Source organism: Arabidopsis thaliana, chromosome 2 (assembly GCF_000001735.4).
Source record: "Arabidopsis thaliana chromosome 2, partial sequence".
Classification (NCBI taxonomy): domain Eukaryota; kingdom Viridiplantae; phylum Streptophyta; class Magnoliopsida; order Brassicales; family Brassicaceae; genus Arabidopsis; species Arabidopsis thaliana.
Window position 1 is genome coordinate 7,462,789 of NC_003071.7, and position 11,237 is coordinate 7,474,025.

The 11,237-nt window shown below is 38.3% G+C and overlaps 3 protein-coding genes across 9 annotated transcripts; 2 read left to right on the forward strand and 1 right to left on the reverse strand.

Moving 5' to 3' along the window:
* Positions 1 to 20: 20 nt before the first annotated feature.
* AT2G17140 (Pentatricopeptide repeat (PPR) superfamily protein) lies at positions 21 to 4,110 on the forward strand. 2 transcript variants are annotated; one of them, NM_001335538.1, is made up of 4 exons: positions 21 to 2,529; positions 2,826 to 3,045; positions 3,478 to 3,632; positions 4,087 to 4,110. In NM_001335538.1, exons 1-2 carry the CDS (start codon positions 32 to 34, stop codon positions 2,950 to 2,952), a joined length of 2,625 nt encoding a protein of 874 aa, NP_001325411.1. In that variant the 5' UTR covers positions 21 to 31; the 3' UTR covers positions 2,953 to 3,045; positions 3,478 to 3,632; positions 4,087 to 4,110. The 2 variants fall into 2 exon arrangements, with proteins under 2 accessions (NP_001325411.1, NP_179305.2); NM_127268.4 differs by lacking the exon at positions 4,087 to 4,110 and having other exon boundaries at positions 3,478 to 3,963.
* AT2G17150 (Plant regulator RWP-RK family protein) lies at positions 3,899 to 8,798 on the reverse strand. Of its 6 annotated transcripts, none has more exons than NM_127269.3 (5): positions 8,387 to 8,798; positions 6,912 to 7,906; positions 6,514 to 6,561; positions 5,426 to 6,434; positions 3,899 to 5,099 (listed from the first exon to the last, which is right to left on the reverse strand). In NM_127269.3, the coding sequence occupies exons 2-5, from the start codon at positions 7,743 to 7,745 to the stop codon at positions 4,261 to 4,263; spliced, it is 2,730 nt and encodes a 909-aa protein (NP_179306.2). In that variant the 5' UTR covers positions 7,746 to 7,906; positions 8,387 to 8,798; the 3' UTR covers positions 3,899 to 4,260. The 6 variants fall into 6 exon arrangements, with proteins under 6 accessions (NP_179306.2, NP_001324422.1, NP_001324423.1 ...); NM_001335542.1 differs by having other exon boundaries at positions 3,967 to 5,099; positions 8,086 to 8,474; NM_001335541.1 differs by having other exon boundaries at positions 3,899 to 6,434.
* Positions 8,799 to 9,965: 1,167 nt separating this feature from the next.
* AT2G17160 (Interleukin-1 receptor-associated kinase 4 protein) lies at positions 9,966 to 11,224 on the forward strand (the record flags this gene model as incomplete). Its single annotated transcript, NM_127270.1, has 3 exons — positions 9,966 to 9,998; positions 10,736 to 10,924; positions 11,159 to 11,224. 3 exons carry the CDS (start codon positions 9,966 to 9,968, stop codon positions 11,222 to 11,224), a joined length of 288 nt encoding a protein of 95 aa, NP_179307.1.
* Between the last annotated feature and the right edge of the window lie 13 nt (positions 11,225 to 11,237).

Genomic DNA, 11,237 nt, shown 5'->3' on the forward strand with positions numbered 1-11,237 from the left:
AAATTGAATTTTTGAGTTCTGTAGTAGTTCTATGGAACAATCTCTTGTGAAGGCTTTGTTGAAGAACACGAACAATCCGAGATTAGCATGGAGAATCTTCAAGAGGATATTCTCTTCTCCTTCAGAAGAAAGCCATGGCATTTCTTTAGATGCGACTCCTACAATCGCTCGTATCCTGGTTCGAGCCAAAATGCACGAAGAAATCCAAGAGCTTCACAATCTTATACTCTCTTCTTCAATCCAAAAGACGAAACTTTCGTCTCTTCTCTCTGTTGTATCCATCTTCGCGAAATCGAATCACATTGATAAGGCGTTTCCGCAGTTTCAGTTAGTACGGTCGCGGTTTCCTGAGAACAAACCTAGCGTTTATCTGTATAATTTGTTGCTTGAAAGTTGCATAAAGGAACGACGTGTGGAGTTCGTTTCGTGGTTGTATAAAGATATGGTTTTGTGTGGGATTGCTCCACAGACTTATACTTTTAATCTCTTGATACGTGCTTTGTGTGATTCAAGTTGTGTTGATGCTGCTCGAGAGTTGTTCGACGAAATGCCTGAGAAAGGTTGTAAGCCAAATGAGTTTACTTTTGGGATTTTGGTTCGTGGGTATTGTAAAGCTGGTTTGACTGATAAAGGGCTTGAATTGTTGAATGCAATGGAAAGTTTTGGGGTTTTGCCTAATAAAGTTATCTATAACACCATTGTTTCGAGCTTCTGTAGAGAAGGTAGGAATGATGATTCTGAAAAGATGGTGGAGAAGATGCGGGAGGAAGGTTTGGTGCCTGATATTGTCACTTTTAACTCTAGGATATCAGCGCTTTGTAAAGAAGGAAAGGTTTTGGATGCGTCTAGAATTTTCAGTGATATGGAGCTAGATGAGTATCTGGGTCTTCCTCGTCCCAATAGTATAACATATAACTTGATGTTGAAAGGTTTCTGTAAGGTAGGGTTGCTGGAAGATGCCAAGACCCTCTTTGAGTCGATTAGAGAAAATGATGATCTCGCTAGCTTGCAGAGTTACAATATTTGGCTGCAGGGTTTGGTCAGACATGGGAAGTTTATAGAGGCTGAAACAGTCCTGAAGCAAATGACTGATAAGGGAATAGGACCAAGTATTTATTCTTACAATATCTTGATGGATGGATTGTGTAAATTGGGCATGCTATCCGATGCAAAAACTATTGTTGGTTTGATGAAAAGAAATGGTGTTTGCCCGGATGCTGTAACTTATGGCTGCCTTCTTCATGGTTATTGCAGTGTTGGGAAAGTCGATGCAGCTAAAAGCTTGTTGCAGGAGATGATGAGGAATAATTGTTTACCAAATGCTTATACTTGCAATATTTTGCTACATAGCCTTTGGAAGATGGGGAGAATATCTGAAGCGGAAGAGTTGCTGCGAAAGATGAATGAGAAAGGTTATGGACTAGACACTGTCACCTGCAACATTATCGTTGACGGACTCTGTGGAAGCGGGGAATTAGATAAAGCTATTGAGATAGTTAAGGGAATGCGGGTGCATGGAAGTGCTGCTCTTGGTAACTTAGGCAATTCATATATCGGACTGGTGGATGATAGCTTGATCGAGAACAACTGTTTGCCTGACCTGATCACGTATTCAACTTTACTTAATGGTTTGTGCAAAGCTGGAAGGTTTGCTGAAGCAAAAAATTTGTTTGCCGAGATGATGGGAGAGAAACTGCAACCGGACTCGGTCGCATATAACATTTTCATTCATCATTTCTGCAAACAGGGGAAAATATCATCTGCATTTCGCGTTCTCAAAGACATGGAGAAGAAAGGTTGTCATAAGAGCCTAGAGACTTATAACTCACTGATCCTGGGCTTAGGCATAAAAAACCAGATTTTTGAAATTCATGGACTGATGGATGAGATGAAAGAAAAGGGCATTTCACCAAATATATGCACCTACAATACTGCAATCCAGTATCTTTGTGAGGGAGAAAAAGTTGAAGATGCAACTAACCTCCTTGATGAAATGATGCAAAAGAACATAGCCCCAAATGTATTTTCCTTCAAATATTTGATTGAAGCGTTCTGTAAGGTCCCTGATTTTGATATGGCCCAAGAAGTCTTTGAGACTGCTGTAAGTATCTGTGGACAGAAAGAAGGCCTGTACAGCTTGATGTTCAATGAGTTGCTTGCTGCAGGGCAACTACTAAAGGCTACGGAGTTGCTCGAAGCTGTTTTAGATAGAGGTTTTGAGTTGGGGACTTTTCTTTATAAAGATCTTGTTGAGAGCTTATGTAAGAAGGATGAACTAGAAGTAGCTAGTGGAATTTTGCATAAGATGATAGACAGAGGATATGGATTTGACCCTGCAGCATTGATGCCTGTGATAGATGGCTTAGGTAAGATGGGAAACAAGAAAGAGGCAAACAGTTTTGCTGATAAGATGATGGAAATGGCTTCAGTTGGTGAAGTAGCAAACAAAGTCGATCCAAATGCAAGGGATATACACCAGAAAAAGCATAATAAGAATGGTGGAAACAACTGGCAGAATATATTACACAGGTATGGATGACACTTTCTCCTTCTGGTTTGTCATCATTTATTGTTTCTCCTGTTATAGGCGCCGTTTCAATATGTATTTTAAGATGCTTTTATTGGAGGTTTTGTAGTTCTGCTTTCTCCTTTTAAAGTTTGGTTTTTTGAGGAAAGAAAAAGATTCCAAGATTTGGAGTAAGCATTCGTGTATATGATTAGGCAGTAGAGTCTTTGGTTTCAAGTGAGTTTACATTAAGAATATCGGTTTAACTGTCTTGTCGGAAACCTAATGAATGTTTTCTCTATCAATCGCTATTTTGCAGAGATGACGGTAGTGGAATTGCGTTAAGGTCTCTGTCAAGAGTTAAAAAAGGATGGGGTCAAGGGGATATATCAAGCTTTCAGCCTCCAAGAGTTGACTACTTAGACTACTGGGAGGACGATGGTTAAGGATTTGCATGACTCTGTTTTCTTTCTGATGGGAAAGTTCAGATGGCGCAAGCAAGTTTTTGAGGTGCAGCTCATCAAGGATGACAGGTAAAGGTAAGAACGAATACTGTTGTAGACACGTCTGAAATACAACAGCCTTCTGATGTAGACACGTCTAATCTTTTGGACAAAAAAACAAAATTCTCGTTAAATCAAAAATCAATTTAAAGTAACGTAGAGTAGGACTTCACATCACTTTCTTCATTTTCTTCCTACTTTGGACAGTAGTATTTAATTTTATAATCAAATAATGATCTTGTGGCATACTCTTTTGATCATTGTCTCCATGCTCATGTGTAAGATGTTAGCCTTATAGTAGCTTGTGATGTACAAGGTTGAGAGATCTCTAACGAAGCTAAATATAACTCTCTGGTAAAAGTATCACGGATAATGTTGAGGAATCCAATCTATTTTTAATAACCTTCATGTTCAGTGGAAAAATATTTTAGAATTGGACCCTCACCTTCTGTTTTCCTGTCTTTGTAGCTAAGCTGGTAGAACCAGACAAGACGACATGGCTGGACAAATATATCCTTGTTAGAACGACGTTTAAACATAAGAGCTGCCTGCTTTCATAAAGAATTTGAGCCCAACTTTGAATTTTGGGTGGGAGGAACACAATCTACATTATTGGAGAAAATGTAAGCTTTCTTGTGCTTTCTGTCGGCACATTTTCTGGTTCTGGAACAGTAGGAGTTTGTAGTGGGGATACAAAGAGACTAAGTTTTATAAAACGTGGAAGACCACCAAGTGTTAGCTGCTTAATTGGAACTAGGTTTCTTCTTAAACATAGCCATACAGATTATTTTTTCCTGTTTTTACAATATCAGTTTTAAATGTTTAATCTCATAATCAATATCATGAAATGGATATTCTTGAATCCCGGCACATTATTTTCCATGTACATCAATGCAATCATGGACTAGATAGTATCCTGTAACCAGACATGTCCCAAAAATAAATAAGCGAAACACACAGAATTTTTCAATCGCCATAGTTCCAGTCTTGCAGAGTTTAAGAAACCAGACAATAAGATTGTACATGCATAAAATACAAGTCTATGGAATTCATCTCTTTTATACAAAAATCTGCTAGGGCAATACAGGAGACCAGTTACTACTGCCACTTCCAAAATGTTGTTCAGGGAACTGGAAATATGTTTATACAGGATTCCCATGCTGAAAAGGTAAGTGAGATTTCTACAAAAGCTAAAAAAATCAGTAGAATCTTCCTGGTGCTTTGCAGTTACAAAACTTCGTTTAATGTTTTTCAGGAAAGACCAGTGTTGCCAAAAGAACCACTTAGCTTGACTTGAGAAGCTTCGTTCAGACTTATTTTAATTGTGTGGGTCTGTGTTAATCTATATATGTCAATGCATTCCACGAGATCCGCTTCACATGTCAGAAGAACCCACTCCTTATCATCATCCAGGTACTTAAGGTCAAACCAGGAAATGTCATCTATGTTGAAACGCCTAGCAATCTCTTGCTTCAGCTCTGCGAAGCCCCAACTCGGGAGTAAGGTAAACCGTATTCTGGCCTCACCAAATGTCGCTTTCACTTTGATGGCACCTCTAGCTCTTAAACTCGTGTTGCTACTACCTGTTAATGGAGATGAATTATCAAGAACAAGAGGCTCCTTGAATGTTTTATGGCTCTGGGTTCTTGCAAGACATTTTGTTTCCTCCTGATTCACATTATGCAGTTGTGCTTCGCTATGAGCTCTCTTTAACACCGCATCAGCATCCTCAGCAACTAGAATGTTTCCAGTATTCTCATTATTGTTGCTTGAACCAGAGCTCTTGCTGCAAGAAGATGATGGTGACCTGGGGTTTTCCTCTGCCATAATACCATTATCGGTTTGAGCATTCAAATGACTTGGCTGTTCATTACTCTTCAAGGAAGGGCCATTGCTAGACATATTTGGGGAGTTCAACTCTGGGAAGCTTGTATAGAATGAATCGAGTTGGATAGAGCCCTGCGCACCTTGGACAGAGTCCATAACTAGTTGGAGTTTCTTCAACGAATGCCCAACCTTCTTGATTTTTCGGGAGGGCCATCGCATTATTCCATGTTGCCTGCATATCCTTTTCAAGGTAGTTGGACAAACTGCAACACAAGAACGAAACCTTGTCAGATCACTGTCTGAGAGACAGATAAATAGCCATGATGAAAATGTTTGTAGAGCATGATGATTGATCCACTACCACATAGATATAATGTAAGACTGACTTCTGGTTTCATTGATATTTATGTATATTGGCCATGGAGTTTTCACATATCCTGAGGCATGAATTTTTGTTCAACATATTCATTTGGAATGTTTTGGGTTTTGACTAATGAACGTAATGGTTATGCTTTTCCCAAGAAACAATAAGAATCAAAATTCATAAAGAATGGGGCTATGTCACCAGCAGTGTACAACATTCTCTTACCACCAATGCTCTTGGCTGCATCCTTGAGGCTTCCAGCAAAGTATTGTCGAAGAACCTCCAAGCCAATGGTCTTTTCTGTTTTTGCTCTTTTTTTCTCCCCTGGTCTCCTACTGCTTAACATATTTCCCCCACCAGTCGAAGCTGATTCTGTGCTTGGACCGATGTCGACTCTGAGTCCTGGAGTTGATGCTTGCTGTAATTGCTCAGCTTCTAAAGGAACATTATTGGGGACTGGATCAAGCTGACTGTTCTCCCGGCCAGATGAGAGCTCTTTAGGATCTTCTTTCTGGTACTCCCAAGAAAGTGATACATCTTTACCCTTCTCGTTTGCCTTTATCATGTGGGCGATCCATGAGGATTCTTGCATTTGAATTTCTGTCAACGACTCTACGGTTTCTGCTCCACATAGCAGGTTTTCTGAGAAGAGCATTGTCTCTCTTACAGGTAATACGACTTCTAACTCTAGGTCTTTGATGAAAAGATTTGAACTCCTGAAATCTTGCTGCAGTGTCACACATAGTGACTTGAGCATTTCCTGTTGCGCTTCAGTGTCAAGGCATGCTTTCGGAAAGAAAAATTCCAACACAAACTCAACCAAACCAGATTTGCTCTTTAATGGAACTGCTAAAGCAGCATGTAGTCCAGATATCTTGGCGTGGTGTGCAAGGGGGTAGTTAGTCTTGCTAAATGTGGCCACTTCGGGCACAAAAAAGAGTTTGGTGGCTTCAAATGCTTTCCCAACAATGCCTTCCCCCTGGAGCAGATGGTGTTCAGAGCATGCCTCCCAAAAACTTTTGCTCTGTTCGTCGGGGACAGAACAAGCAGAATCGATTGTTGAAACACACTCAGAGAAGTTCTCATCAGAATGTCGGGAACCAACTTTCCCTTGCCGAGCACACGGCGCCCATGACAAAGCTAGAGGAAAATCATATGATCTGCAGATTGTGGCCAGGAAATCTTTTATTTCAGGTAATGCAGCACAGTAGAAATCACTATAGACCTGCAGAAACTGAAACATGGAGTATGACCTTAGCAATGCATATCGTTGTTTCTAGGAGCTGAATGAACTAAGAATCCAGTTAATGCACCTCAGAGCTTGGAGTGTTCAAGTTACTTGAACTCCTTAGATCGACGGCCTGCAAAACAGCAGCGTCTTTAGACTGTTGTGGCACATAAACAAAACTTCTCACTGTTATCACAGACATTAATCAAAGAAGATTATGGCTGAATGACTGACAGGAGGAGACATGATGCAGAAAGAAAGATGTAGAACAATCAAAGTACAAACGTATGCAGAAGATGTTGTTGGACTCTAAAGAAAACCAAAAAACAAACTGGACAAATGTGAGGAATTGAATAATGAGCAAACAGAGAAAGCCATCCAGTGAAAGATACATTCAAGCATGAGGTTTACTGGTTGTATGGGTCTAAACATGTGAGGTAAGCGTTGCGGGATCTATAGAGTAGTTTGAGGTAGAGGCAAAACCTCAAGAGCTTTACACATCTTCTCAAGTTCTTGCCGGTAATTCATCTTCTGAGTTGTTGTGACGATCTCAACAACACCCAAACAAGTCCCACTACCTCTTTCGAAAACAGGAAGGGCAAGTGAACCACGAACATCACACTTTTGTGCTTCTTTGATGCGTGGATATTCATCTCTTCTAAAGAAACGCACATCAGGAGTCCACTCAGGAAACTTCTGCAAGAAAACACGACCGGGAAGACCCACAAAATCTTTCATACCCTCATCAGCCGGGAAATTATAAGTCTCTGAAACATGTCTGTATTCTGCAAGGCTGGAGTATTCTTGGTTGAATAAATGTGGCTGAGCCCAAGTAGTAAGAAAGCTCTTCCCTTCCTGCTGAATTGGCACCCATATCTGAACCAAGAAGTCCTTATCTTGCACCGCCTCGTTAAGACCACTAATAGCTTGTAGTAGCCTCTCCTTCACAGATGAAGACGGGCCTTCACTTGCACTTGGAGCAATCCACCAACTTTTTCCCACCTCAGCTTCTTCTAGGAGAAACTTTTCAGCCTGAGGAAACATTCTCTCTGTTTCTTCATTAGAGAAATTATCTTGAGATGGATTCTCACCAAAGCAGAGGAAAGGGCTATTGTCATTCATGGCGGTAGAAGCTGAAGGAGATTGTTCTGTCTGCTTCAAGCTCTTACTATCTGTTGTCTCTAGCCAACATCCATCAAACAAGAGTTCATCCATGAAATCCAAATCCATGGCAGTGTCAGCGAATGCCCCAAAGCTAGAATTAGGTGAAAACCCACCATTTCCTTCGCCTCCATCACTACCACCATCATCTTCCATGTCTAAAGATTCGTTTTTATACCTCCAACAGATACTACCAAATCCTCAAGTTCTCAGAGACTGTGCTTAGCTGTTGTTTACTCAAGAACCGAAACTCATAAGGGTCTTGAAGATGAATAGAGACAAGACAAAGTCCTCTCCTTGGAATGTTAAAACCCAATCTGAAAAAGTTGCAGAAACATTGTCAAAGACCCACCCAAGAATAAGACAAGAGAAGAATCATATCATAGAGATGCTATATAATCTATATAAGTAGCTTCGCTTTCAATGAAGAGTTGACTTAAGAAGGTATCCATCAATCAAAGTAGAGTGCCATCAATTTCAATTACAAAATTCTCACCTATGGACATGGAAACGAAATCAAATCTGATTGTCCATGAAAGGGTAAGATTTTCACCAAAAGTTACTAACTTTATCAAGATTTGTTTGCACAAAGAAACAGAAAAAGCTTCACTTTGGGACCTATACCCAAGAACACTTAGAGAAAGCACCAACAAACAAAAAAAAAACATTGAGAAGATGCACAGACTGGATTTTACTCTGTCTAATGTAAAAAGTAATTGGTCTCTCTATTTCTTCATACATATAATGGTAAGCAAAATCAAATCTGAGAATATATATAAACAAAACAAAAACAAAACCTGTGAAATTTCTTATCACAAGAAGCTTCTCTCTTTCTTGAATGGTGTGTTCTTTTTTTCCTTCTTTTTCTTCTGGACACAAGTACTTGGTGAAGGTGAATGATTAAGATTGTTTTAGTCTCTAAAGATGTAATTATGAGCTTCAATATTCTTTTTAGAGAGCAAGTGGACCCGTGATAAGAGCATCCACTGTTCTAATCACACTTACATACAACTTTGTCTGTACCTGTAAATCTGTAATAATAAAGAAAGTAAACAAACAGTCGCTTGGTTTCTCAAATTTAAATCAATCTTTTCTTCTGAAAGAAAGATCAAAGAAGGAAACAAAAAAAAAAAACAAGTTTCTAAGTTTTGGTTTGGAGCCTGATGGTTAAATGTTCTTATTTAATCGTGTGATTGGTGTTATTCTGACCTCCTCTTTGTTGCCCCTAATCATAATTAATTCGTATAAGATTATTATTATTATTACTATAACAGTTGTGGTGATTACGTATGCGTACACTTTGTTTTATTTCTTCGTCGGTACTTTGTGTTTTTTTATTCGGGGATGTTTCATTGGTTAGAACTTGGCTGTATCAATCGGATCAAGATCATTTCTTAGAGAAGACATGTCTTTCGTGTTGAACAGGTTCGTTCGTTCATCAATATAGTTTGACCTTTAATACTTTATTTTCGATTTCTCTTATATGAATATTCTTTCTGACATCAGCTCGAGTCTCAAAGTTTAAAACATTTTGTATATAGGATGGAATCTATATATGATCGATATATAAATAATTGCATTAAAGGCATAATGATTCACACAATTATGGTAATATTTATTCTTACACATGAAATTGCTATTTATGTTCCAAAATGTCGTCATTTTATTAATTTCATGACAAAAATTACTGTCATAAGTTGGGTGCTAACTAGACAGGTTGTGAACTTCCCAATGTTACACATTATCTAAATCGATATAAAAACAAACCCAAAAAAAAAAAGCGAACAGAAGAAACAAATCATTCATCTTAGGTTTCATCATTCAACCAAATTTAATGATTAAACTTGAATATTTGTGTATATAATATATTAATATGTACATTGATATCCAACGGGTCGGGCTTAGACGCTTAGTTAAATGATCAAAACGGCCCTCAATGATTTGGGGAGCCATAGTCCGATCCCCATTAGCCGCGTCCGGGACAATGACATGACCAAACCAAAGGTCATCAAACTCTTTGAAAATAGTTGAATCCTCGTGTAAATCATAAATAACGTATCAATAATAATCAAAGGTTTATACTTTATACTATAAATGCGCACGACGTCTCTTTCTCTCTCTCTCTCTTCCTCTATTTCTTAGATTTGTCATTTGTTATTCGTCTGAATACGGCAGGTCCTATCTACACATGTAACAATAATGTCGTTTAAAATTAGTGTTTTTAATCTCACTGCCAGTACTATAAGATTTTGATATCATATAAGATCAATATCATTGATCGATCCGAGACAAAAGAAAGAAAAACTAAATTATGTTCATTAATCGTTATGTATAGCGTAAGTCGTGTGATGTCAAACCATCTCGTGATTGAGTATGATGGGTACAAAAGCTAGGAGACCAAACCCTGAGGTAAAGTAATTACTGATTGTATGAACAATTTTTGTGTGAGCAAAAAAAAACCTGTAAAATATATATATATGCCCATGATAAGATGATATCACATTTTTGTAATGAAAACGGTGTGATTTAACTAAATTTTATGTCCTTATCTTGGTGCATACAAGGCGTTTTCAAAGATACATATAATAATTTCCCGTACAATCGAATAGAAGCATTGGATTATTGGAATAATACATGTTTTATCGTACGGTAACTTAAGTGCTTACTCGGTTCTGTTTGATAAGGTATACGAAACAACATTTTCAAGCTTATGCCTTCTTAATGATCTAATTAAGTATGCTTAACTGTTTTTATTTGCTTAATGGATATGTTGAAGTCAAAGAACAAGAGGTAATCAGTTCTTGCTTGTCTCTTCATACTATTCATATCTGAATGTGATGTTATATAATATATTCTTATTGTAGGAATCGTGAACCCTAAAAGTGTGACATTGATTTGGTACTAAATATCATTGTGAATCTGCTAACTGGAAAGCGAATTCCTCCAAGCCATGTAAGCCATTCTGTTTCAAACCATGTAAGCCATTCATCTTGACTTTGTGACTTTAATCCTTAGAGAATCTGTCTTTTTCAATTCCTTGCAACACAAGTCACATTTCTGCTGAGTAAATTAGTTGTGATATAGTAATCCTTAATTTCTTGCCACACAAGACACATATTACTGAGTTGTTATCCTCCTATTTTTAGGCTCCTGTGAGGAGAAACGGAAAGTTTGTTACTGAGCTGATGAATCCAAATCTCAAGGGAAAGTTCTCAACAGAAGAAGCTTTCCTAGTTTTCAAACTCGCCTCTGAATGTTTGCAGTGCGAACATAGAAAAAGTCTCATCACAAAAGAGCTTGTTGCAACACTTAAAGCCTTGCAAACTAAACCACACGTAAGGAGCTAGGCTTACTATAACCATATGCATTCTTGATGATATTTCTCGCACTCGTGTTATAAAACCTATCGTTTTGCTTGCAGATTCCAAACATTCAAATGCTTGAACTGGAAAAGTAGCACGAGGTGGGAGCATCTTCCAGTCAACAACAACAGTTTGAACTGTTTAGCGTTCTTAAGTATGCAGATTCCAACTTCTTCTTAAGTTATAAAACCGATCTTTTGTTTGCAGATTCCAACTTCTGAAATGACAAAGCAGAATCTGGAGGCATCATCTTCAAGTCAAACTAAAGCATAAGTAAGAATAGGAC